Source organism: Elaeis guineensis, chromosome 7 (assembly GCF_000442705.2).
Source record: "Elaeis guineensis isolate ETL-2024a chromosome 7, EG11, whole genome shotgun sequence".
NCBI lineage: Eukaryota > Viridiplantae > Streptophyta > Magnoliopsida > Arecales > Arecaceae > Elaeis > Elaeis guineensis.
This window is the reverse complement of record NC_025999.2, coordinates 83,736,971-83,764,396: the sequence shown is the minus strand read 5'-3', so window position 1 is coordinate 83,764,396 and position 27,426 is coordinate 83,736,971. Positions and strand designations below refer to the sequence as shown.

Here is a 27,426-nt window from a genome sequence, read left to right as displayed (position 1 = left end):
CGGCTATACCGGCCTCAACCGAGCCTGCCCGAAGGATAGCTTCCCACTTCCGAAGATCGACCAGCTGGTGGATGCGACGTCCGGATTTCGACTGCTCAGCTTCATGGATGCCTTCGCCGGGTACAACCAGATCCGGATGGTGCCTGAAGACGAGGAGCACACCGCGTTCGTAACTCCCAAGGGCCTCTACTGTTATCGGGTGATGCCCTTTGGATTGAAGAACGCCGGCGCCACCTACCAGCGACTCGTCAATAAGGTCTTTAAAGACCAGATCGGGCGTAATATGGAAGTGTACGTGGACGACATGCTGGTAAAGAGCACGCAGATCCCGGACCATGTTCAGGATCTCGAGGAGACCTTCTGCACCCTTCGACGACACTGAATGAAGCTCAACCCGACCAAATGTGCTTTCGGGGTGACCTCAGGGAAGTTCCTCGGATTCCTCGTTTCTCAGAGAGGGATCGAGGCCAACCCTGAGAAGATAAAGGCAATCCTCGACATGCGTCATCCGAACACCAAGAAGGAGGTCCAACAGCTGAACGGAAGAATCGTCGCTCTTAGCCGATTCATTTCTCGGTCAGCTGAAAGGTGCCTCCCGTTCTTCAAGACTCTGCATCAGGCGAACGGCTTCTCTTGGTCGGATGAGTGCGAACAGGCCTTCGAAGACCTGAAAAGGTACTTGGCTTCCCCGTCGCTGCTCGTAAAGCTGCAAGTCGGGGAAACCTTGTATCTCTACTTGGCCACATCTTCCGAGGCGATCAGTTCGGTGCTTGTTCGGGAAAACGAGTGCCGGACTCATCAGCCCGTCTACTACACCAGCAAAGTACTCCACGGTGCCGAAGCCAGATACTCGGAGACTGAAAAGATGATTTTCGCCCTGACCGTCTCCGCGCAACAGCTTCGACCATACTTCCAGGCCCACGCCATCGTGGTACTCACCAACCGGCCCCTGAGGGCCATACAGCGCCGACCCGACACATCCGGACGACTCGCTAAGTGGACGATGAAGCTTAGCGAGTTCGACATTCAGTACCGGCCAAGGCCTGCCTTGAAGGCCCAGGTCCTGGCCGACTTCATCGCCGAATGCCCGACGACCGACCTAGGGTCGGGAGCTGAAGGCCCGGGACGAGATTCGATCTCTGAGCCAGACCCGATCTCCACCTGGGTACTCCACATCGACGGAGCCTCCAACGCTCAGGGAAGCGGGGCCGGGCTCCTGCTCACGAATTCGGATGGGGTAGTCGCCGAATACGTCCTCCGGTTCGACTTCAAGGCCTCCAACAATCAAGCCGAATACGAGGCACTCCTCGCGGGCTTGAGGGTGGCGAAGGAGCTGGGCATCGACAGCCTCCGGGCATTCTCCGACTCTCAGCTGATCGTGGGGCAGGTCAAGGGCGACTTCGAGGCGCGAGATCCGACCATGGTCAAGTATCTTCAGAAGGTGAAGGACCTCGTGGCACGCCTCGAGTATTTCGAGATCTCCCACATCCCCAGGACGGAGAATGCCCGCGCCGACGCTCTCTCCAGATTGGCAACGTCGGCCTATGACTCTTTGGGCCAGACGTTCGTCGAAAATCTCCAGCAGCCGAGCATCGATCGGGTCGAAGAGGTGCAGCAGCTAACGTCCGAACCAAGTTGGATGGACCCGATCGTCCAGTACCTGACCGACGGGACCAGTCCCGAAGATCCCGCGGAGGCCAAGCGACTCCGATGGTCGGCGTCGCAATATGTGATCATGGACGGCCGACTCTACAAAAGGTCGTTCTCCCTCCCTCTGCTCAGGTGCTTGGGGCCATCCGACGCCGACTACGCTCTCCGAGAGGTTCACGAAGGAATTTGTGGGAATCACTTGGGGGGCAAGTCCTTAGCCTTCAAGGTCTTGCGACAAGGCTACTACTGGCCAACCATGAAGAAGGATGCGGCAGAGTTGGTCCGAAGGTGCGAGCCATGCCAAAAGTATGCCAATATTCAGCACCAACCGGCCAGCCAAATCGCTCCCATTATCGCTCCGTGGCCCTTCGCTCAGTGGGGAGTCGATATTCTCGGCCCATTCCCACCGGCGTCGGGCCAGAGAAAGTTCATCGTTGTCGCCATCGACTACTTCACAAAGTGGGTCGAAGCCGAACCCTTGGCGCAGATCACCGAGCGGAAGATGGAGGACTTCATCCAAAAGTCCGTCATCTTCAGGTTCGGATTGCCACACACCATCATCACCGATAACGGACGGCAATTCGACAACCAAGACTTCAGAGACTTCTGCGCCAGGTTCCACATCCGCCACCGACTAACTTCAGTCGGGCACCCACAGTCCAACGGTGAGGTTGAGGTGACCAACCGAACCTTGCTCCATGGACTCAAGACCCGACTGAACGAAGCCAAAGGTCTCTGGGTCGACGAGCTGGGCTCCGTTCTGTGGGCTTACCGAACGACCCCCCGCGTCCCGACCGGGGAGTCACCGTTCAGTTTGGCCTACGGGACAGAGGCGATGATCCCGCTCGAGATCGGCCTACCGTCTTCAAGGGTCGAGCAGTACCAAGAGCCAGACAACTCCGAGAGTCGGAGGGTCGACCTAGACCTCCTCCCCGAGCTACGAGACGAGGCTCAAATTCGAATACCTCCTCCCCGAGCTACGAGACGAGGCTCAAATTCGAATGGCCTCGTACCGACAGAGGGTCGCCCGGTACTACAACGCCAAGGTCAGACCAAAGCTCTTCAGGCCTGACGACCTAGTCTTGAGGAAGGCAGAAGTGTCGAAGCCCTTGGACCAAGGGAAGCTGGCTCCCAACTGGGAAGGACCCTACAAGGTTGCAGACACCTTCGGGCCGAGAGCAATCGGCTGGAGACCCTTGAGGGGAAACCCATTCCCCGAACTTGGAACGCCGACAATTTGAAGCTGTATTATCAGTGAATTTTGTAACTCCATTGTCGGAATACAAGTTCAGTTTGAAAAATCGGAGTTCTAACTCTTCGACTAGCAATCGGCGCTCAGCCCCGACGTATCGACGTGGACCTGACACCGACGATACACCGGACCCTTACACGGACCGATGCATCTACAATGACGGGAGTTAACACTCCTTCGACGATTCGTCGGACCTTCACAAGGGCCGACGGACTCTTATGAACGGGAGTTACACTCCTTCGACTTTCGGCAACACATCCGCCCAAAGGCCGATGCAGCTGTTGCGACGGGAGTTCATACTCCTTCTACGGTCGAATTTTCGGGCAGAATCCATCGGCCGACAGGCCGATCGGGCCCCGACCGAAGAAAGGCTAAAAGCCCACGCGACTATTGTCGCGACTTCCGACCAGGCTACGGCCGGTCGAGGGATATTCGGCTTACCACCGTCTATCACATGACGTGACCTTAGTCGCACCACTACTTGCCGATCGATTTTCGGCCGGCTGAATGACATTCGGCTTGCTACCGTCTGTCGGAGGATACAGGACCCGACGCAGGAGAGTGGGGACTCGACTTACTATCGTTCCCCGACATGGCGACGCAAATGACCGACTAAACGCATCTACGGAAGTCCGACTCCCTAACCTTTACCAGGTTCGGTCGGATCCCGACTCAACAGATGGACCCGACTGACAACTTCGACTACCCGAAGCCGACCTAAAGTCGGGACGCATTCTACCTTCGGGGCTGCACAAATTGTCGAAGTCCTATCGACTTACGTAAGTTGGCGACTTGCTTAAGTTAGTGACTAAGGTTCCGCATCGCAGCAATGGTCGGCATTACAAACAAGAAGGAAAAGAAGAAAATTTCATTCATTGATGAAAGGAAATTACAAAGTCGGGTCGAAGCCCGATTACATGTATTTTCAAAAAGAAACAAAGAGGGAGACGGTCGGCTGGGCCGATCATTCGTCCTAGTCGATCTCTTCAACCAACGGAGGATCGGGGATGATCGGCGTCTCGACCGTGAGCAGCGCTGGGTCAACGACAGAAGGATGTCCTTCAGTCGGCAAAGAGTGGGCTTCAGTCGGCAAAGGAGCTTCGGTCGGCACCTGCTCCGGGACAGCTTCCTCCGCTAGGATGACGCCTCCCGACGGCTGGTCGGCTTCTTCTTCGGCTCCTTCCTCTTCGGCTCCTTCCTCGACGAACGGCGGGACGACGCGGCTGACGTCCACCTCCGGGTACAAGGCATGGACGGCGTCCCGACCATCCTCGAACCCGACCCGGTATGAGGCGAAGCCCGACTTGAGCATCTCCTCCCGGTATCGGTCGGAGGCCCGAAAGTCCTCCACCGCCCGATCGGCCGACTCCCTCGCCGACCTTGCCTCCTCCTCAGCACGGGCAAGCTCCTGCCTCGCCGACTCCGCCTCGGCCTTAGCCATTTCGGCGTCGACCTGGGCGATGGACAACTCCTCTTCGGCTTCCGCAAGTTTCTCCAGGCCAGCCCGAAGTTGCTCGCGTTCACCTTGGAGTTCGGCGGTGGCACCATCCCGTTCACGGCGAAGGCGCGTACGGCCCGACCTTTGTGCTTTGCCTCCTTTTGGCCGACCGGAGTTCGGACCCAAGCCGAGAGACCTCGTCGACCAACTTGGCCTCCCGATCGGCCGATTGCTGAAGTTGGTCGGCCAGCATTGCCCTCTCAGCCTCGGCCGTCGCCGACTTTCCTTGAAGGCTGTCCGAGCGTTGCCGAACCTTCGGTATCCGGCCTCCAGTTCGGACATTGTGAAGATCAGCTGCCGGCGGAAGGAAGCTTCGTCAGAATCGCATGATAAACAAAAATTCCTAAGGAAAATTTCTAAGGAAGAGAGGACCCGAAGCTTACCTCGACCATCGTCGGGTAGAACCGAGACAACATCTCGGTCACCTGCCGAGTTCGCAGCAACCCCACGTCGGTTGGGAGGAGGATTCCTTGGCACAACCTCCTCGCAAGATCGTGGTCGGCCAACGCCGACGCACCCTCGGGGTAGTAGGCGCTTGGAGGCATCGACCGGCCCCCGACCCATCCTCTTCCGTGGCTCCATCGGGGACTTCCCCCGATCAGCTGCCCCGACCGACGGGACTGGCAGCGACGGGACGCTGGAGTTTGACCCGACGCCTCCCGTTGCGCCAACGGACGCCGCCGGACGATGTTCGATTTCCCGAACGTCATCCGGCTCCACCCGCATAGGCGAAGACACCGATACTCCTTCGGCCGCCTCCTCAGTCGGCCTCTCCTCGACTTGGACCGTCGGAGCCGCAAGAGCTATGACCGGCTCCGACTGGTCGGTTGCCGACGACTCGACGATCGGCGGGACTGGGGTTGGCTTCTTTGCAGGACGCGAAGGGTCGGCCCCCGATGCTGGCCTCTTCCTCTTGGCGAACTGCCGAATCTCGGCATCCGTCGGCCTCATCCTCGGTGGTGTCCCTGCAATACCGACAAGAGAGTTAAAGGCTGGACCAAAACCGACCAAAAGATGAACAAAAAGAAAAGCCGGAGGATCGGGCGATACCTATTCGGGGACCAGACTTAAGCCGGCGTCATAGAGAGCTTGTTCGGTAACAAGCTCCCTCTGCTTCGGTACCGACATGTCCTTCAGTCGGTGGAAGTCCTCCCGGTCGTCCGCATCCACCCGACTGTTGTCGTTGGCCTCTGTTCGGGGTATACCCCAACGAGAAGGAAAGCCCAAGAAGAAGAGGAGGAAACAAAGAAAAACTGGTTCTTCCATCCATGAATGGACGACGGAAGACCAGTTATGAAAGCGAGACCCTTCGGGGGTTGAAGAGCCACCACCCTCGGGCTTTAGGGTGGGGTCGGAGCACAAAGAAGGCCCGGAAGAGCGAAACACGGGGGTTGGTCGGCAAGAGCTGACACAACAGCGCGAAAGAAATGATTAACGAACAGAGTTCGGCGCCAGTTGCGCCGGACAGAGTCCGTAATAATCAAGTAGATTCCGGACGAACTCCGGAATCGGAAGTCGAAGACCCGCGCGAAGGTCTTCAACGTACAGCGCCAGATCGCCAGGCGGAGGGTTGTTGACCCGACCGCCGGCCCCTGGAGCGGAGAGCCGAAACTGCTCCGGGATGCGATAGTGCTCCCGAAGCTGATCGACGTTCGGCCCCGAAAGCGAGGAGGCCTCATCTTCCGGAGCCGATCGGGAGTCGTCGGTCGGGTTCCCCGACCGAGCTCCCTGGGTCGGTTTCCTGGTCATTATGCAGGGACCGAAAGAGAAGAGAGAAGAAAGGAAGGAAGAAGGAGAAGGAGGGACCACGAACCGGATGGACCCTCCGCAAACGAAGAAGAGCTCTGCCCGCGACGACTGAAAAATCGCCCGGACAGAGTTTCCCCAGCGAAATGTTGCAAATGTGGGTCAGGGTCCGGGGGGTCCTATATATATAGGGCCGACCGACGGTCGAGATCCTTTCGCGCCGACCGAAGACCTGTAGATGCGCGATGCGTGGCGCCCACCGATTGGCGGAGGATTCGGCGCTCCCCGCCCCGGGACGGCCGCACCGCCTGCATTAAATGCCGGAGGGGGCGCCGGCCAACCACCTTGACACGTGGCATGCGGGGCGCAGTCCTGCATTCACGCACCTGCGCCGGTTCGCGTTCCCGATGGGACGCCTGACAGTGGCCCTCTCTCCCGCGATCGGCACCGAATATCCGATCGACTGACGCCGTATCGTCCGGCGCCCGATCTTCTGACACCGACGTAACGACTGACGACGACAAGACGTGGCGTCTGACACCTGACGCCGACGTGACTTCTGAAATCGACTGGACGTCCGGATCGCTAGGCATTCATGAGGCGTCTGACATCGGATCATCCGGCAGTACGGTCGGATCTACATGTGCGACAAATCCACTCCCAGTCGTCCGGGATTGCTGCCCGAATGGAAGCCTCGGCCAGCTCACCACCCGACTTAGGAGTGGAGGGGGGCAACTGTTGGGGGATACCCGCCGACCGACTGCCGGAGGGCCCGACCGACCGGAGGGCCCGACCGACCGGAGGGCCCGACCGACTGCCGGAGGGCCCGACCGCCCGACCGGCTGACGGCCTGACCGCCTCCGTTGGACGAATCCGACTGGCCGATAGACCGACCGATCGTCGGTCGGGGCGACCGACTGACGGATGCCATCTGCGGCTAACCACCGGCCGTCCAACGGCCCATCGCCGACTGGGGTATGTCGGGCGTATCCATCCCGACCGACTGAACCTCGAGGTTATATGGCCGACTTACATGAAGCTCGCCGACCGATGGAGGGGCCCGACACCACTCGGCTGGCTACCGACTTTAGGTCGGTCGGCTCCTCCAACCACCGTACAGCCGCCAGACGTCGTCAGCTCTGACACGGACACGCGGCACAGTTACCTAGGGGCATTGTCCCGCCGAGAGCCGGGTCAACCCTGGTGATTAGACGGCCACACGGCGACATGACGTTTTTCACGGCGGCTCTGACAGCCTACAGTGAGTTGACAGTTCCTCACTTGTCTGCGCCATTAATGACGGCGCCATACCTAGCTCCACTATATATACCGGGAAAGGCAACAGTGCAAAGGATCGATCCGCTCCGTCTCTCCCAAAAACGCAGGCTCGCTCCTCTCTCTCTCTCGATAAGAGCTCTCTGTCTACATTTCACTGTTGCCCAGTCACCTCTCTGACTTGACCGTCGGAGGGTCCCCGCCGGAGTCGTCTCCGGTCAGTGCGGACTTCATTTTGCAGGTGCACGCTCTCCGACGATCGGACGACGAGGCGATTGACCGCAACAGATGCCAATACTCTATTCATAGATATGGAAAAACTTATATCCATAAAAAATGGGCACACAATGTTTGACCAGGTATTTAGCTTATTCAAAGTCACGCCTATTTTGAGAATGGTGTTAGGGTGGTATAAGGCTCATCCGGGGTGTTACATTCCAATCCTCCCATAAAGCTGCTGTTTATCTTTTTTTTTTTTTTTTCTTCTTCTTTAAAAAAATGTTGTTTGGAGTGAGAGGGCCACAAATATCTCTATGAAATGTATTGTCATCCATTTTAATAATTAATATGCTTCAGGATGCTTACCATGAGCATTTATATATACTGATTAATTTGGTCATTTAATAATAAATCAATCCTCATATAGGCCAACAAATTTCATGATTAACAAGGAAACTACTCATACAACAAAAGGCCATGAAATTATTCTTTTCTTGAAAAATGCCTAACTCACATATTCTAGCATCCGTACAATTGCTTCATATCAAGTCTCAACATTTTCAAGTGATTGATGCTTTGTAGACTGCCTACTGACAAGTCTTTCAGCATCCGCAAACCATATAAATTTCCTAGAGTGGTGCTAGGGTTGTATGCCATTTTCCATTTGTTGTACAAGTGTGGCAGCCATCCAACCTAGGACACTGTGTCCCCATGATAAACTCGACGTCCGGTTGGTACCAGATCATATAAAAAAATAAAAAAGATATATATGGGAGCTGTTCGGATAGGTTTACGTCGTATAATTGATTTTGATCGAAGATTTATCTCGATAAAAATTGATCTTATAAAAAAATTATAATTTTTAAAAAATTAATCTCATCAAAAAATCAAACCCATCCAAAAATTGAAATCATAAAAATTCAACCTCAACATCACTTGAATGTGACGATAGTCTAAATTGAAGACTACATCAATGAACGACCGACCTGCCAGTAACATTAGTGAGAAACTGATAAGCTTGCCTGCTGCAATAGCTCTGATCCACAGATCGGATTCTTCAACTGCCTACAGCATCTGATACTTCAAGTCGGTCATCTACCGACCTGACTTACCAATCCTACTTAGAGAGTCCAAAACTGCTGGCACTCGAATTATTCATCCCAGGTTGCTTTCAATCAATTTCATCTTGCTCCAGCTAGTGACCGATCTGAATATTGACATCGGTCAAACAGTGGGTGGTCAAGTGAGGCTGCCATGCGGTCATGTCAAGTCCAATCAAATCGCATCATCCTGAGATCATATCCTAAGCACTCTATTCCGCATCATGATAGGACATCATAAAATCATTAATCATACCACATGCACGCGATAAGATCCACAATCGCGACCATCGATGCGTCGGACAAAAGGCATGCTCGTTGATGGAGCCATTTAAAGATATCCTCATGCAGTTTCGTATGATAGGACGTTATTGAAATACATTCTCGTCTTTTCATTTTCATCCTACTCTCTTTATAAATGGAGGTAAGAGAAGACCCCAAGAGGTTCGCACATTCCAAGACTCAGAGCTTAAAACTCTACCTCACTCGCTCCTCCATCTCTTGAGCTGAAAACTGACTTGAGCATCGGAGTATCTTTGCCAGAGTCATCTTCGATGTGGGCTTTTTCTTGTAGATCTCTCTGCTGCCATCGGATGCCATTGCCTATCCTTTCCATCCGATCTGAGTTGATCTTGCCTCTGTTCGTCGCACTGCGAGCCCTCGCTCCCATTCTCAGCCCTCTCGACTGTGCCCTCTCTCCAGTGAGCAATCCTTCTCCACAAGTTTTCTGCCGTTCCGCACTCAGGCACGATGATCTGACTACCCCATCGGAGACGAGCCGCAACATCTTGGCATACCAGGAGGGGGAGAAGAAACATCCTTCCAGGAATTATAATGGCCAAGATAAGAGTGCAAAATACTTTCCTTAGTTTCGCTGGGCGCTCATCGCGATGTGATGCACTTCCGGTGACCTTCGGGGAGCCGAGTGCCTCGCGACTGGAGAAAACAGCGGACCAGCAACAGTTTGCCGCTTTGATACAGCAAATTAGTGCACTGATGGAGGCTGTCCACAGTCTCCAGCAGACTGTAGAGCAGCAGCAACAACAGTAATGGTGGACAGAGGATTCAGCACCGCAGGATGCACCCTCCATGCAGAGTCTCGACCCCATTCTCCGTCCTGCCACTCATCTCGACATTTCCATCGGATGGCTTCTCAGCCCGTCCGACGGTCGCCACAACCTGACTCTTGGTGCACTCTGTGCGCCACTCTGATGATCGCTGGTCCCCCTCCCCTCGACGAGCTTCACACAAGGGGAAGAGGCCACGATTTCTATCAAAATCTTCTTTCGAAGAAGGTTCTACCCCCGATATTCCAAGCATCTTGATGAATCTCAGCAGTGGCTGGACGAAGACGACCTCAAGCTGAAGGAGTTTGATCACGCTTGAATCGGCTCCAGGCGAACAACTAAGATCCTACCGATGAGCTTGACATCAGCTCCCATTCAACTTTCTCTTGATGGATTCTCTACAAACCGATTTCAAGTCGGTTCAAAATGCTGCAGGTGGAACAGTACGATGGCTCCACTGATTCGCTCGACTATCTTGAGAGCTACAAAACTCTCATACTTCTTCAGGGTGCATCCAACGCCCTTCTCTGCATCGTCCTCTCGATCACCCTCAGGAAGATCGCCTGGACATGGTACTCCAGACTTCAATTAGGGAATATCCATTCGTTCGACCAGCTCAGACAGCTTTCTTGACGTACTTCAGTACCAATCGGAAGGCACTGTGGATATCTGATAGCTTTTTCTTCGTTAGACAACAAGACGGAGAGTTTCTATGAGACTTTGTGCCGTGCTTCAATGCTACCACCTTGGAGGTCTGGAACCTCGACAAATCGATGGCCATTGCGGCCATAAAGCAGGGACTAAATAGCTCCAAGTTTACCTATTCTCCGAACAAAATGTTTTCCCAGATGTTTATCAAACTCCTCGAGTGTGCGCAGAAGTACATCCAATCCGAGGAGAGTAAGAAGGACCAACGTCGATCTGAGGGCAAAGACTCGAAGAAAAAAACCAAGAAAGAAAGAACCTCCATGGGACCTAGTCGAGCCCACGCTAAGAGGGAGGTCCCACCTTCTCAACTAAGGTCGAGGCCAAAGAACTTCGACCTCAGGTACGATTCATACATCCCTCTAACCACTCTTTGTGCACAGATCCTTATGGAGATAGAAGGGGAAGACTACCTTAGACGACCCCACCCGATAAAGACAAGAGCGACGTTCTGTAACCGGAGGTGCTACTGTCAGTTCCATCGCGACTACAGCCATGACACTGAGAGGTGCATCGAGTTGAAGAACGAGATCTAGGACCTAATAAGACGGAGATATCTCGAGAAGTACGTGCAGGACTGACCTATGCAGCTATTTGATGACTCCAGCCTCAGTCGTGTCCTGACGAGGAAGTTCACACTCAACCTATAGCTGGCGTACGTGATCAACGTGATCTCGACAGGACCAAGACCTCTGAGAGGCAATGACTCAAAAAGCTCTCCCAAATGTCGATGATTAAATGATGACATCATCTTCTCCGAGAAAGATCTGTAAGGAGTCCAAATTTCTCATAATGATGCTGTTATTGTACCAATGGCAATAGCTAATTATGATGTAAAATGATGTCTTATTGATAATGGAAGCTCAGCTGACATAATTTTCTATGATTATTTTTCTTGAATGCAACTTTTTATTAATCGACTTAAACTAGTCAACGCTTCCTTAACTGGATTCACCGATGACTCGATTGAGGTAGAAGGGGAGATAAAACTTTCTGTTACTACCAGACGACTACTTTGGCAATCGATCGTGCAGCTTAGTTTTCTTGTAGTCCAGATTTCTTCCACTTACAATGTTATCTTGGGCCGACCCGGGCTGAATGCACTCTGAGCAATCATCTCAATGTATCACTTGCTCATACGCTTTCTGATGAGAAAAAAAATCGATGAGATGAGGGAGATCAGCAGCTGGTCCGACAATGTTACCTAACCATAGTTAGAGAAAAGAAGTCAGCTGAAGCTCTTCCCATCGATGACAGACTGGATCAAAGAGAGGAAAAAAGTCAAGGAGAACTCGCAGAGTAACTCACCTTGGTGCCCCTAAAAAAGGATCCGATCAGAACTGTTCAGGTCGAATCTTCCTTGAGCGATGAACTGAGAGAGAAGCTGATCAACTTTTTGAGAAAGAATGTAGATGTATTCGCCTAATCTGTCTCAGACATGTCAGGCATCTCACCTGATGTAATTATCCATCGATTAGATATCGATGTCAAGCACAAGCTGGTGAGATAAAAAAAAAGAAGTCGCTCCCAAGTGATAGAAGACTATCGACAAGGAGATCGATAGATTGCTAGCAGCTGACTTCATCCATGAGACGACCTATTCAGATTGGCTTGCGAATATTATGATGGTCAAGAAAGCTAATGGCAAGTGATGGATATGCATCGACTACACCAATCTGAATAAAGCTTGTTCGAAGGACGGCATTCCATTACTCCTGATTGATCAACTGGTTGATGCCACGTCGGGCCATCAGCTGCTCAACTTCATAGACACCTTCTCCAACTACAATCAGATTCGAATGGCATCAGAGGATGAGGAGAAGACGACGTTCATCACCAACAAAGGCTTGTACTGCTATAAGTCATGTCTTTTAGTCTCAAAAATATCGGGGCTACATATCAGAGGCTGGTCAATAAAATTTTTAAAAATTAGATCAGTCGTAATATGAAGTCTACGTCAACGACATGCTCATGAAAAGCAAGAAAGTTGCTCTCCATATCAACGATCTGGCAAAAGCTTTCGAGTCCCTGAGGAGACGTCGGATGAAACTGAACCCGACAAAGTATGCCTTCACATCACATTGGAAAAGTTTCTTGTTTCATGGTGATGAAGCGAGGCATCGAGGCCAACCCCTAAAAGATCAAGATAGTTCTCGATATAAAGCCCTCGACCTCTTGACGGGATATTCAGAAACTGACGGGACGTGTTGCATCTTTGAGCCGGTTCATCTTCAAGTCTGCAGAACGGTGCCTCCTTTTCTTCAAAATCCTCAAGCAAATGAAATTCATTAGGACGAAAGAATGTCAGAAGGCTTTCAATGATCTGAGGTGGTACCTGAGTTCTCCTCCACTCCTGACAAAGCCAAATACCGACGATGAATTACTTATGTATTTGGTTGTAACTCCTGAAGTCGTGAGCTCGATACTTGTTTGAGAAAAAAATAAAGTACAAAAATTGATCTATTATATAAGTCGGATGCTGCGTGGGGTGAAAGTCAGGTATCCCTGAATTGAAAGATGGTCTTCATGTTCATCAAGACGACTCAGCGACTATGACCTTATTTCAGGCCCACTCAATGAAGTCCTGACCGACCTCCCTCTGAGGACTCTACTTCAACGATTAGACACCTCAAGAAGGATGGCCAAATGGACGATCAAACTCAGCAATTTGATATCTTTTATGTTCTGTGATTCTCGATGAAAGCTCAGATACTGACCGACTTTATTACCGAGTGTACTCTGACTGACGACAGCTAAGTCGAAGACTACCCCCAAGGAGAAAATTCAGAGCCTGCATGGATTTTACATGTGGATGGAGCCTCAAACGCCCAAGACTGTGGTGCAAGTCTCATTTTGACCAACATTGATGGGGTGGTGATCGAGTACGTCCTTCAGTTTGGCTTCAAAGCTTCTAACAATCAAGCTGAATACAAAGTTTTGATAGCCAGAATGAAGATCTCCAAAGATCTCAGTGTAAAATGCTTAAGAGTGTTCACCGACTCACGGCTGGTCGCCAGACAATCCTGAGGAGAATATAAGGCCTGAGATCCAATTCTCTTTAGGTACCTATAGAAACTTAGATCTTTGCAAATAAATTTTGATTACTTCAAGATCTACAATATTCCCCGCTCAGAAAATATTCGAGCTGATTTCTTATCTCGACTTGCCACATCTAGCTGATGCGAGTTGGAGAGGATCTTCATCGAGCACCTCGAAAATCCAAGTATCGATTTCGAGGAGGAAGTTCACCAAGTTCAGGTTGGTCATGAATTAAGCTGGATCGATCTATTTGTTGAGTTTCTGATCAATGAAACCTCACCAACTGATCCTACTGAGGCACGCCAAATGAGAAGATTGATGGTTGGGTACGTGATCATCGACAACTAACTCTGCCGTAGGTCGACGTCTTTACCCCCGCTCAAGTGCCTCCGGCCCTCCGAAGCCAATTATGCTCTTTGGGAGGTCCACGAGGGCGTTTGGGACAACCACTTGGAGGATAAGTCGTTCTCCTACAAGATACTATGTTAAGGATATTATTGACCGATCATGTAAAATGATGCTGTCGACTTAGTGCAAAAGTGCGACCAATGTCAGATGTTTATCAATATCCCAAGACTTTCATCAAGTTAACTCACGACCATCTCGGCACCATAGCCTTTTGATCAATAGGGAGTCGATATACTCGATTCTTTTTCACCAGTCAGTGGCAAAGAAGGTTTATCATTATTGCCATCGACTATTTCACCAAGTGGGTGGAGATCGAATCATTGGTGCAGATAACGAAAAAAAAAACTACCGACTTTTTGTGAAAATCCATCATCTACCATTTTGGTCTATCTCGAGTGATCATCATTGATAATGATCGATAATTCGACAATGTTAGATTTGAAAATTCTGTACAAAGTATCACATTATCCATAGATTTAACTCAATCGGGCACTTGCAGTCTAATGGAGAAGTCGAAGAGACCAATAGATAATTCTACAAGGCCTGAAGATAAGAATCGACCAAGCCAAAGGGTGTTGGGCCGACAAACTTTCCAGCGTCCTATGGTCTTACATAATAACTTCTCAGATCCTGACCAGAGAGATCTCCTTCAGACTGGCATTCGGCATGGAAGTTATGATCCTGATCGAAATCGGCCTAACTTCGACTCGGATGGAGCTCTATGATGAATGGCTCAATTTGGACAAGCGATGAGCTGATTTGAACTTGCTCGATGAGATTCGAAGATAAGCCCAACTGAGGATGATTTCTTACCAGCAAAAGATAGCTCGGTACTACAACTTCTGAGTCAAGCCTAAGATCTTCCAAATCGGAGATCTGATCCTCAGAAGAGCTGAAATCTTCAAACCAACCGAGCAAGAAAATTTGCCCCGAATTGAGAAAGTCCCTACAAGGTTTCCACGATTCTACGACCTGGAGCATACAAGATCGAGAGCCTGGATAGCATGGAGATTCTTCGAATCTGGAACACCAAAAATTTATGGATGTATTATCAATTGGAACACCTTGTAAATAAAAATTTTTCTTTCCTACAATTTTGTGTTAAATATCTCAACTCATGGAGGCTTAACCCTCGACCCGATTAGAGGTCACCTCGGTCAGGTCCGAGATGTGACACGGAAACCTTTGGTCAAGGACCAAGGCCACCTCGGCTAGATTCGAGGCACAGCAAGCGACGACGCTCCTCTATGATGGAATGGCCTACAATAAAAACACTCATCAAGACCCCAAGTCACCTCGACAATTTTCGAGGTGCAGTATGGTCAAAATATTGACGAGATGCTAGGTCACCTCGATAAAATTTGAGGTGCAACAACAGTACTGACGAGACATGAGGTCATCTCGACAAAATTCGAGGAGGAACTCCAAAGAAATCATTGAGAAACCCCTCCAAAATGTGTCGACCGTGACCTCGACGAGATCAACACTATGGGGGGCAGGTGACTCGGGATATTCCTCTGATTCGAAAAACTCCTCCAGACGTTAGTAACTTAGTCACTGGTATCCGATGAGACGTTATTCGGCTAATACCCGTTTAACGGAGCCATGGAGTCTGGCAACTGTTAGTATGCCAGATATGACCGAAGGATCGCTGGACTATAAGCTATAGTTTGCAGCGCAGATCCAGACGAAATCCGACGTTATTCGGCTAATGCACATTTAACGGAGCCATAGAGTCTGGCAACTGTTAGCGTGCCAGCTCTGACTGAAAGACCGCTAGCTGGACTATAAGCTACAGTTCGCAGTGCAGACCCAGACAAAATTCGATATTATTTGGCTAATACTCATTTAACGGAGTTGTGAAGTCCGACAACTGTTAGCGTGCCAGCTATGGACAAAGGGCCGCTGGAGAATATGTTTCAGTTCGCGGCACAGACCCAAGCAAAAAGTTGTGGTCAGTCGGGTTATGCCTAATTGACCAAGGATCAGTTGATCCGAAGTGAAGTGGAAATACGAGCATACTCCATCTCAAGTATCATGCTTCGAACTCGATGAGATGCTCCACAGAATGGTGACCCGCACCCAAGACAACAAGTCCGCTGCATGCGGCTTCCAGAGATGGTCGTTGGGAAAAGCTCCTCGGACCCACACATCAGTTAACTCCTTTTGCCGATCAAAACTATATAATCAGACTCAAGAGTTGGGGGACAACTGTTAGGATAGGTTCTCGTTACATAATCGACCTCAACCGGAGGCCTACCTCGACAAAAGCCGACCTTATCAGAAGACTGTAGTCCCTAGGAAGCCCGTCTCACCAGGAGATCGACTTCATCTGAAAATTGAGGTCGGTGAAAGTTTGACCTCAACATCATCTGGATGTGGTGATAGTCCAAGTTGAAGACTACGTCGACGAACGACCGGCCTATTTCTCCAGTGACATTGGCAAGAAACGACATACTTGCCTGTCACGACAATCCTGATCCACAGATCGAGTTCTTCAGTTGCCTACAGTGCTTGACACTTCAGATCGGTCATCTACCGACCGACCTGACTTACCAACTCTACTTAGCGAGTCCGAGACTGTTGGCATGCGGGTCATTCACCCCGAACCGCTTCCAATTAATTTCATCTTATTCCGGCTAGTGACGACCTGAATATCGATATCGGCCAAACAGCAGGCGATCAAGTGAGATTGTCATGTGGTCATATCGAGTCACATCAAATCACATCATCCTGAGGTCATATCCTAGATGCTCTGCTCCATGCCGTGATAGGACATTACAAAGTCATCAATTATGCCATATGCGTGTGCGATAAGGTCTGTCGCCGCGACCACTGACGCGCCAGGCAAAAAGCATGCTTATTGACGAGGCCATTTAAAGATGCCCTTATACGGCTCTGTATGACAGAACGTTATCGAAATACATTCCTATCCTTTCGTTCTTCACGTCGCTTTTTTTATAAATGGAGGTAAGAGAAGATCCTCAAAAGATACGCACATTCCAAGATTCAAAGCTCAAAACTGTCTCATTCATTCCTCCACCTCTTGAGCTGAAAACTGACTTGCGCATTGGAATGTCTTCGTCGGAACCATCTCCAACGTGGGCTTTTCTTGTAGGTATCTTTGCTGCCACCAGACACCACCGGCCATCCTTTCCATCCGGCCGAATTGATTTACCTCCATTTGTCGTACCACGAGCTCTCGCTCCTATTCTTGATCCTCTCGACTATGCTCTCTCTTCGATAAGTGGTCCATCTCCATCAGTTTTCTGTCGTTCTACACTCAAACATGGTGGTCCAACTATATCACTGGAGACAAATTGCAACAAACCGCAACAGAGCTCATCCATGAGCAAATTTTTTCTAAAAATATTTTTTTTGAAAAAAAAAATTTGCTCAGTTAGTTTCAACACCTCAATTATGAGTTTGTAAATTTCTATTTACTTTGCATACCCATCGGGGCACGTTCTGTTTTTTTTGGATAAACAGCCGCGTTCTCCACACGCGGGACTGACAAAAGGGCTAAGGTATACATCTAATTTTCCGAATCTTTTGACGTCACAGATTTGTCAAATGTAGAAGTCGTGCAGTCATAACTTGCCAAACATACAAAAAAAAAAGAGAAACAGCCATGACAGAATTGTCTAATCGACTGGCTTTGGATTTACGCATCCAAAATTATATTTTTAATATTTAAAATTTAAAATAAAAAAAAATATATATATATATTTTTAATCAAAAAAAATTATGATTAAAAGCATACTATCTTCCACCCCATAATATAATCCTTCCGATCAAGAAAAAATCTCCCTACGAATAGAAGATATTTTGTCCTTTAATTTTATCACAAACTGATATATAAATAAAAAAATCTTATAATTATAATCCATCAAAAAAATATCTCATATAAAAAAATAATTTTTTATCCTATATAAATCAAAATTTTTTTTTACTCATAATCAATCTAGAATTAATGGAGTCCATTTCTGCTGCACCACAATACTACCTCCTCTAAAATTGATTATATAATGGGGCAGCAGCTTGGCCTAATCCACGATCACAGCAATGGTGACAATAAAATTTGAAACAAAGACTGCTTAGCCACGGGCAAACTAATTTAGGATGATTTGCCTAAGTAACCTGCACTCATATGAACATAATTTTTATTAATTTATATATGAGCGGGACCGCCCTCATGAGCCCTATGTTGACGGCTCCCCATTCCCTCAAAAATTGCCGATGCACCGGTGGTAGAAGCTCAATAGGGGTGGTACTAAAAAATAATTAAAAAAAGAAAAGGGCAAAAAAGAAGGGAGAAAACTTCTTTGGGTAGAGCCGGCGCCAGCTGCCTCAAGAATTGCCTGGCGATCTCCGGGGCACCAGCATGTTTGATTCCCACCCGGTCGTGTGACGGCACGGGAACCAGCGGCGCGCTGCCCAACCGGCACGCCGCCGCCCACGCCTCCACAAACTGCCACAACCCCTTCCCATCCATCACCACGTGGAGGGCAGTGAGACCCACCGCGACCCCTCCGCCGGCAAACGCCGTCACCTGGACGGCCAGCACGGGAGCTGGCAACTCGTGGGCCCGGAGATCCGGCACGAGCTGGAGGAAGGACTCGAAATCGTGGATCTCATCGCCGGCGAGGCGGCGGATGTCGAGATCCGACTCCGCCTCGATGAAGGCGACGCCGTTCGTCGCGGCCGTGGAGCAGTCGATGACGGCGTCGCCCGAGGCGGGGAAGTAGGTGAGCTTACCGGCGAAGGGGTGGAAGAGGGGAAGGGTTCGGGAGAGGGAGGACCTGAGGGAATCGACGATAGAGGAGGAGGGGATAGCAGCGTCGGGGTAGAGGAAGAGACGTTGCACGGGGGAGAGGAAGATCCAGAAAGTATCAAAGAAGGAGAGTGGTACGGTGTCTCCCGGAGGAGGATAAGGGCCGGTGGGGAGAGGGACGCGGGACTGGTTAGCGATGAGCACGCGAGGCATCTCGGAAGGGAAGGGAGCACAAACTGAATGGATACAGGACCCAAGGGGAGAGGAAGATCCAGAAAGTATCAAAGAAGGAGAGTGGTACGGTGTCTCCCGGAGGAGGATAAGGGCCGGTGGGGAGAGGGACGCTGGACTGGTTAGCGATGAGCACGCGAGGCATCCCGGAAGGGAAGGGAGCACAAACTGAGTGGATACAGGATACAGATCCAGGATTGATTTATGCAGTGAGGACTCGAGAGGAAGTAATGTGTAAGCTCTCGCGGCTTTTCTCCGTTTTTTTGGTAAAGCGAATATGTGTACAAATATATATATATATATATATATATATATATATATATATATATATATATATATATATATATATGTTGTTGGGAATATTTCTGTATCAGCCAAAGATACTATGAGAAGGGCCTTCGGATCGCACTTTTATTTTTTAAAATATTTTTATATCAATCGAAGATATGAGATGGAGGATCTTCGGATTCGGATCGTGTCATCTACTACACATATTTTTTAGCATATCCCTTGGGTCACTTGGATTTGATGTGCTGCATTAAATTTTTTTTTTTCACTCGTTTCCTCCTCTTAAGAGATATCACAATAGGACAAAAAATATATATAAGAAAGTCATGAAAAAAAAAATGTGGTGTCTAAGGAGAAGGAAAGAGAACGTTTCCTCACTTGCTCTTATCAGAACTAAGGCTCCCCTTTTTTTTTTTACATATATGATCCCTTGTATTGACTTCGATCGTGCCAAAGTCATCTGTGGATAGTTCGAAGCTCTCTCATTTATCGATCCATCTTTGATGGTCCCAAAATATTTACTAGCAGCTAGTCATAATGATTGAAGAAGGCCTCTTCTATAGCCCATCACATCTCCCCATTAATTAATAAAAAAAATTATTAATAAAGTGAGTCCTCCATCCCCTCCAGCCACATCTTGTCAGCCCGCACCATAAAAATGGGCAGCTCCCAATGCACATGAGTCAACATTGCTATGCATGACTCTCGAGGATATTTAATGAAAGACAAAATATCTCTGATAATCTATGCTCTCCCATGGCTTCTACCTTCAGGCTCCCACTATAAATAAAGATAAAGAGGAGATCCTAAAAGGTACACCTCATCTTCCTCTCGCAAATGCTTTTTTTCACTTACTGTACATGAATCTGATTTGAGCGTCGAAGGGTCTCCATCAGAACCACCTCCGATAGTGCATTTCTTGTAGGTCTGACCATCGTTAACCCATCGGATGTCACCTCGCTTCAGTACCTTCAGCTCCAGACAGATTTTTGCATCAACAGATTGGTGCTAGAGGAAGTGGGGGCTTCCTTGTGCTGGTGCCAGGCACCCGTGCGATTGCCCATCTTTGGAAAAGAGTGCCTTATCTACCATTATACCGCCACGGAGAGCTTCCTCATCGGTGGGACTTTTGATTGTAGACTATGCTTCGCGTTACTCACAGGAGGTGTCCCACAACCCACTCTATAGGCTCCCAGCCTCACAACCCCCTCTGCTAGCTTCCAAAAAAAATGAGATGGTCTACACTGTACGACCGTCAAGCTCTTGTTAAATGAGAGGCACCGGTATCTTTTAAGGTCTCTGGATTAGATCTAAGAACGAAGGACAAATAATTTAAGTCGGAAGGATGCAAGCTCATTCATGAGGAGTGATCACAGAAACTCTACTATGCCACCCCAGCGGCATCATATCTTCAAAAATAAAAATTGGCCGAACGTCCAGTCTTCGGAAGAAATTTTCTCCTGCTTGAGAGACCCTCCTTCTCTTCACATGATTTTTTCTTCTTTTCAAATATGCGTTAAAAGAAGAGGGAGAAAGAGAAGGGGAAAGGGTCTGTCAAAAACTAATAGAAAAAGAGAGTAGAAATATGCAAGGGATTTCTAACTGATCCCGATCTCCCCTCTCTTGTCCATACCTCATTATAATGGGACTCTACACCTACTCCATTATTTATTATAAATGTCTTTTCCTTGCTCTTGTTAGAGTAGGAGGGACTTCTCAAAGAAAGCTCATTAAGTGATTCATAAATGATGCCGAACCCAACTGCTCAAGTACTTCCTTTTCCACTGTCACAAATTTAATGGATTGAAAAATGCCCCTCCAGTCACTCTTGGTCGGGTCTGATAACAGGGGCATGCATTCCATATCGGAAGGAGAAGCAAGCTTCAAAAGACTTGCACAAAATTTTCTTGGTAAGAGGTTCTAAGCGCTCACCTTTCACTTCATTTTCTCTCTTTTTGGAAAAGTTGCAGGCTTGTGAGCATCAGAATCAGGCCGATCCGAACCCTAGAATCAAGCCGATCCGAACCCCAATATCAAGCCGATCTGAAGTCGAATCATGTCCGATCTGAAGCCAGATCTAAATCAATCTGAAGTTTAGAATTAGATTGATCTAAAAAAAAATAAGCTCGAACTGAGGAAGCGTTCAGGTGCAAGTCAAAGCAATTAATGAAGAGTCAAATAAGACTCAAGAGCTCTCTAACAAATTTATAACTTCTATGGAGGGCATGAATGGCCACTTATATCCCTGAGAAGAGTAGGCAAAGCCTCCATTGTTCAGTAGGAGAGCCGATGGAGCCCCCATTATTCAATAGAAGAGTAGGCAAAGCCCCCGCTTTTCAGTGGGAGAGCAGTTGGAGCCTTCACTGCTTAATGAGAGTATAGTTGAATTCTTCACTGTTCAATGAGAGTGCAGCAAAGGCCCCATTACTCAGTAGGAGAGCTGGTGGAGCTCTCATTATTTAGTGAAAGAGTAGGCAAAGCCCCCGCTCTTCAGCGGAAGAGCAACCGGAGCCCCCACTGCTTAATGGGAGCATAGTTGAATTTTTCACGGTCTAATAAGAGTACAGCCAAAGCCCCCATTCTTTGGTGGGAGAGTCGGCAAAATCCCATCATGGTAAGAGTACAGATAAAGATCTCGATTTGAATGCTTACGTATTTGTTGGGTTGTGATTGTATCACAAACTCCTTACATGCGCGTCCTCATGTTGATCTGTGATCAAGATTGAAGCCACTTGCTGGCGAAGATCTAACTTTTCGGCCTTAAATGCAACAATGTGAGGAAATTGAAGCAATAAATATAAAGGTGAGAAATTTCAATATATTTTGACAACAGCTTGATTATAGAAAAAGAGGACCTCATGCGATTGACGAGGCCACTGATGCATGGATCCCCATGAGTGGTCGAGCCTCTTTGGTGGACATGGCCAACCTCGAAAATAGGTCTAGCCTTTAATGGTATCGAAGTCCCTCGTGGGGGCCCAAAGTCCCGTCTGTGTCTTCGTGCTTGCTGCGAATAACTCCAAAATTATCCATTTGGTATCGTAGGACTCACCCCCAATGCGAAGCACCTGCGCATCTTTAATCACTTTCGTACTATGCACCAGAATAATAAGCACCTCATTGCTCTTATGGCACAACAAAATGAATAGAATAAAAAGTAAAAGGGGAGGAGCTACAAAAGGTGGTAAAAAAAGAGAGAGAAATATAATAATAAATAGGGTGGGGGGAGCAAGCCTTCCATCTCTTTCGCATGACCACTCCTGTACGCCACTATGAGCAACCCCTTCTGGACAACCACACCCGTCGATGCCAGTTGATCCGACCCCAAAACCCTACACACCCACACGCATGCATCCGGCCCTTAGCATCATCGGGTGCGAAGGCCAGCGAAGGGCTCCTTTGCCGACCGATCCAGCCTCTGGTATGGACATTGAAGCCCCTCCAGTTGTCATGGGTTTAGAAGATCCCAACATCCCCCTATCGGCCTAATTCTGGATGGTCGGACCCTGCCCTTTTTTTGCTGTGTGTTCTGAGCTACACCGGACCCTATCGGTCGATATCCCTTTAGGCGGTGCTGGGTCCCACCGATCGATCCATCACGGGAGGTATCGGGCGGCATCGATCCCTGTCAGCAGTGATCTCAGGGTCCAGCATCCTCCTCGTGTGCGACTGATCCCTCTCCGTGGCGGTCTCGAGGTCCGACGCTCTCTTCATGCTTTGGACAAACCCCACATAGCCAATTTTTTGTGAACATTCTTCCGACCGAACCCTCTTCGGTCGACACCTCCATCCGTGCCCTTCGACCAAAACCTCCCCAAGCATCCGATGGCGGGTTCAAAACTACTCACAGTGGCCTGTAAGTCTTCTCTGTGGACTCCCTTTATGCATCCTCCGCATGCTTCCACACATTTCCACATGATCGAACCCCTCCGATCGAACCCCTCTGACCGATCCCCTCTGATCGATTCCCTCCTGAGTGGCATCGAACCCCATTCAGCCAACACTTTGCATGCACCCTCCTGACCACCTCTTCAGCGCGTGACACTGCTTCTCCTCTTGCCGGCCAACACCAAGGCAATTGGAGGATGGCCGAGCCCATCCTTCCGCACGTCCACCAACCTTCCCTGACTCTAGATCTAAGCTCTTCTCTCCATCACCGTCAACCCCAGCATCATCTGTATATCCATACCGTCATGTGCTATTGCTGCTGTCTTCCATAATTCTGTATACTATGGTAATCTACCAATCACCCGAAAGGTCTATTCGTTGGAGCATCTTTTGGTTTACTCTCCATCTGGTCATGTGATTCAATATGAACTTCTGCCATCTTCTATAGAGTCATCTGTTGGTAGTTCAAGTGTTAGATCTAGTTCTCTTTTACAACTTGAAGATGAGGAGTTATATGTAAACGTAGAACCAGTTCCATGGTGAGATGTCTGCAGAAGATCTAATTGGCCTGAAAGAGAGGAAAACATCCTTAGAATTGTCTTCCACAACCAACAGAATGCTGAGACCATCTTGGATACTTCTTAATGTGGGAATGAAGGAACTTTATGTTCTATATCATTGGCCAATAGTATAGCTGGTAAAAAGTTAGCAAAGAGTCATGAAAGATCCAACTGGTACCTTTCTAATGTTGAGGTTCAGATTAGCTGTGGGAGCATTCCAACATGACAGACATCTAAGATTTATTTTTATGTGATATATCCATTAAGAGCTAGTAGAAAATCTCTTGAAAATGGTACTAGTGGAGAGATTGAGATTGAAAAGTTAGCCATTTAGGCACTATTGAGCAAGCAACATCTCGATTACACCAAAAATAGACTAAAAGAGGGCCCCTGACTAATGATATGCAAAAATACTACCACAACTAATCAGAAATAAAGAGGCATAATCTCAGTGACAGGAATATAATTGAGGCTGAAAAGTGCCGACCAGGATCCTAGGACCCCTCGCACTTCAGCGAGCGGCACCAACAACGGTCCAAGACCTCTCGCTCTTTAGCGAGCAAGGCCAAGACCCTTAGAAACTAAAAGGGATGCTTTTATCTTTTGTACAGGTCTATGATGGCCCAACAATATTTTTTGTCTGTAAGCGAGCTGATCAGAGGCCGTGACCACGACGACCGACTCGACGAATTTTCTTAAGAACAACTCACTTTTGGATGAAACTAGCTTCAAAAAGGGTGCTTTAAAAAGCCAACTCTGCTATGTAGAAGGCACCTCACTTTCTGACAAACAAACCTCATAAAAGATGACCTTGACATATATTCGGCAAATCTACAATACTCCCTTTGCCCAACCCAGTTATGACTCGGACTCGGGAGTGGGAGGGCTATTGTTGGGGGGTATTTGTATACCAGCCGAAGACATGAGGTGGAGGACCTTCGGATCGCACTTTTTATTATTGGAGGATTATTTTTGTACCAATCGAAGACATAAGGTGAAGGGCCTTCAGATCGTGCCACCCACTATACACATACTTTGGCATATCCCCTGGCTCACTTGGATTTGACGAGCTGCATTAAATATTTCTTTCCCACTCATTTCTTCCTCCCAAGAGGTATTACAATAAAGAAAAAAAAATATATATAAGAAAGCCACGAAAAGAGAAAAAGTGGTGGCCAAGGAGAAGAAAAAAGAATGTGCCCTCACTTGCCCTTGTCAGAACTGAAGCTCCTCCCTATTTTTTTGCATGCACGGTCCCTTGTATTGACTTTGACCATGCCGAAGTCATCTGTGGATGGTCCAAAGCTTTCTCATTTACCGATCCATCTTTGATGGCCCCAAAACATTTACTGATAGCTAGTCATAATGATTGAGGAAGGCCTCTTCTATGGCCCGTCACATCTCCTCATTAATTAATGGAGGAAATCATGAATAAAGTGAGTCCTCCATCCCCTCCAGCCACATCCTGTCAGCCCGCGCCATGAAAATGGACGGCTCCCGATGCACCATGAGTCAACATTGCTATGCACGACTCTCGAAGATATTTAATGGGAGATAAAATATTTCTGACAATCTATGTGAATGAGTCGAATTACTTATCCCTCGGTCTATTAGAGAACTATCTCTCCAGGGATTGTGAAAGATGTTCCACTAGAAATAACTTATATACTGTTCTATCTCTTCCTTTTTCGAATGAAACCAGAAGAATGTCTCATTCTAATTTGGATTGTATCTTTATCCTTATCTTATCTTTTGGAATTCTGTTTACTCACTTTAAATTGAGTATCCGTTTCCCTCCTTTTCTTGCTAGGATTGGAAATCCTGTATTTTACATATCCGAAAATATTGTTAAAATACTTCTACGAGAAGGTTTTATTGGAAATCCTGTATTTTATATATCAGTCACAGTAACGTAAGCATGATACTTTTTGGTAGTACCGGTGAACCAGATGGTCTCGATGAGGGAATCTGGGATGGAGGACTCGTAATATCTCTATAGATCTGGCAAAGGCGAAAGACCCCCTAACATCAGGGGCTGACCGCTGAGCTCACTCTGGCCTCGCAGGGCAGGCCAGAGTGGGTGCGAGTTGGAGCTGCACACTTGAAGAGCGAAGTTAGATGGAGAGATCGAATGCGATGCAAGAGCTGCTTAAGCGATCTCCCATGGTTTCTACCTCTAGGCTTCCACTATAAATAAAGATAAAGAGGAGATCTCAAAAGGTATATCTCCTCTTTCTCTTGCAAATGCTCTTTCTCACCTGTTGCACATGAATCTGACTTGAGCGTTGGAGGGTCTCTGTCGGAGCCATCTCTGATGAAGCTTTTCTTACAGGTTCGGCCACCGTCGACCCGTCGGACGTCACCTCGCTCCAACACCTCCAGCTTCGGATAGATTTTTGCGTCAACATATATATATATATATATATATATATATATATATATATATATATATATATATATATAGAATATTAAGATTTTATATCATTCGATAAATTATCTACATCATGGGCAGCAAGAGTAGAATTTTTTTCTTCAGTAAATTACTAAATTTAGGAAAAGATTTTACAAGTTGAAACCTCAATATCTTCTCAATCTCAAACAATATTTTTTATACTCTCTATACCCCCAAACCCTTATAACATACATATATATCATGTATTTAGGGTAATTAGGTGTCACCCAATTATATTAAAAAAGGTGCAAAGATAAAAAATTAATATTCTTTCCCTTGAAGCTTGATAAATGAAAAAAAAAACTCCAATAAGAATAGCTATCAAACCGTCGAGTATTAAATGACAACAAGTCTAAGAGAAGTTCTAGACTAGAGAAACTTCTTTTGCACTATAGGTTTCATCAAAATATCAACCACATTATCATTAGTGTAAATTTTTTGGAATGAGATCTTCCCATCTTCTATTGTATCATGAATAAAGTGATATCGCGCATCAATGTATTTTTTTCGAGCATAAAATGCAAGATTCTTTATTAGATATGAAGTGCTTTAACTATCATAATGAATTACGCTCCTTTCTTGTTGGATACCCAAATAATCTTTTCAACCAAAATAGTCTCTTTACATGCATGTGTAACTGATATGTACTTAGCATCTATAGTTGACAAGGCTATGGTGAATTGCAATTTTGACATCCAGTAAACTACATCTCGGGCTAAAATGAAAATATAACTAGTACGTAGTAGATCTTCTTCTATCATGATCTTCTGCAAAATCAACAACAATAAACCAACTAAGTTCATATTTTGACTACTATCACGAATAGAAGAGTTGAGTCCTTCAAGTAACAAATAATATTTTTGACAACAGCCCAATGATCTCTGCCCAAGATCACCATATATCTTATAACTTCTCCCACTGCTTGAACAACATTTGATCTAGTACACAGCATGGTAGACAGACTTTCCATTATTGATGAATATGGTACTTGCAATGTATCTACCTTCTTCACTTCAGTTATGTTAGAGACTAATTAGAAGATAATTTATAATAAACAAAAAAGAGGGTACTAACAAACTTCGAGTTATATATATTAAAGCAGCACAAAACTCTTTGAACATAATCTTTTTGAATTATTTAGACTTCTCTGTTCTCTTTGTCTTAAAGTACAATCATTCCAATTATCTGATTAACAGCCCTAAGGTTGTGTTTGGTGCATCGCCAGGCTATCTTGGAAGGTAATGTGGATTGCCTTCAAGATAGATTGTCACTAT

General features: G+C 47.7%; 2 protein-coding genes across 2 annotated transcripts in view; both read right to left on the bottom strand.

Annotated features, from left to right (window-relative positions):
- The window catches only part of LOC105048585 (malonyl-coenzyme A:anthocyanin 3-O-glucoside-6''-O-malonyltransferase-like), a 58,703-nt gene that overhangs the window by 5,307 nt on the left and 25,970 nt on the right, over nucleotides 1-27,426 (bottom strand). The window lies entirely within an intron of this gene.
- On the bottom strand, nucleotides 11,993-19,240 carry LOC140859454 (malonyl-CoA:anthocyanidin 5-O-glucoside-6''-O-malonyltransferase-like). The gene has a single exon (XM_073261295.1). It carries the CDS (start codon nucleotides 18,944-18,946, stop codon nucleotides 18,233-18,235), a length of 714 nt encoding a protein of 237 aa, XP_073117396.1. The 5' UTR covers nucleotides 18,947-19,240; the 3' UTR covers nucleotides 11,993-18,232.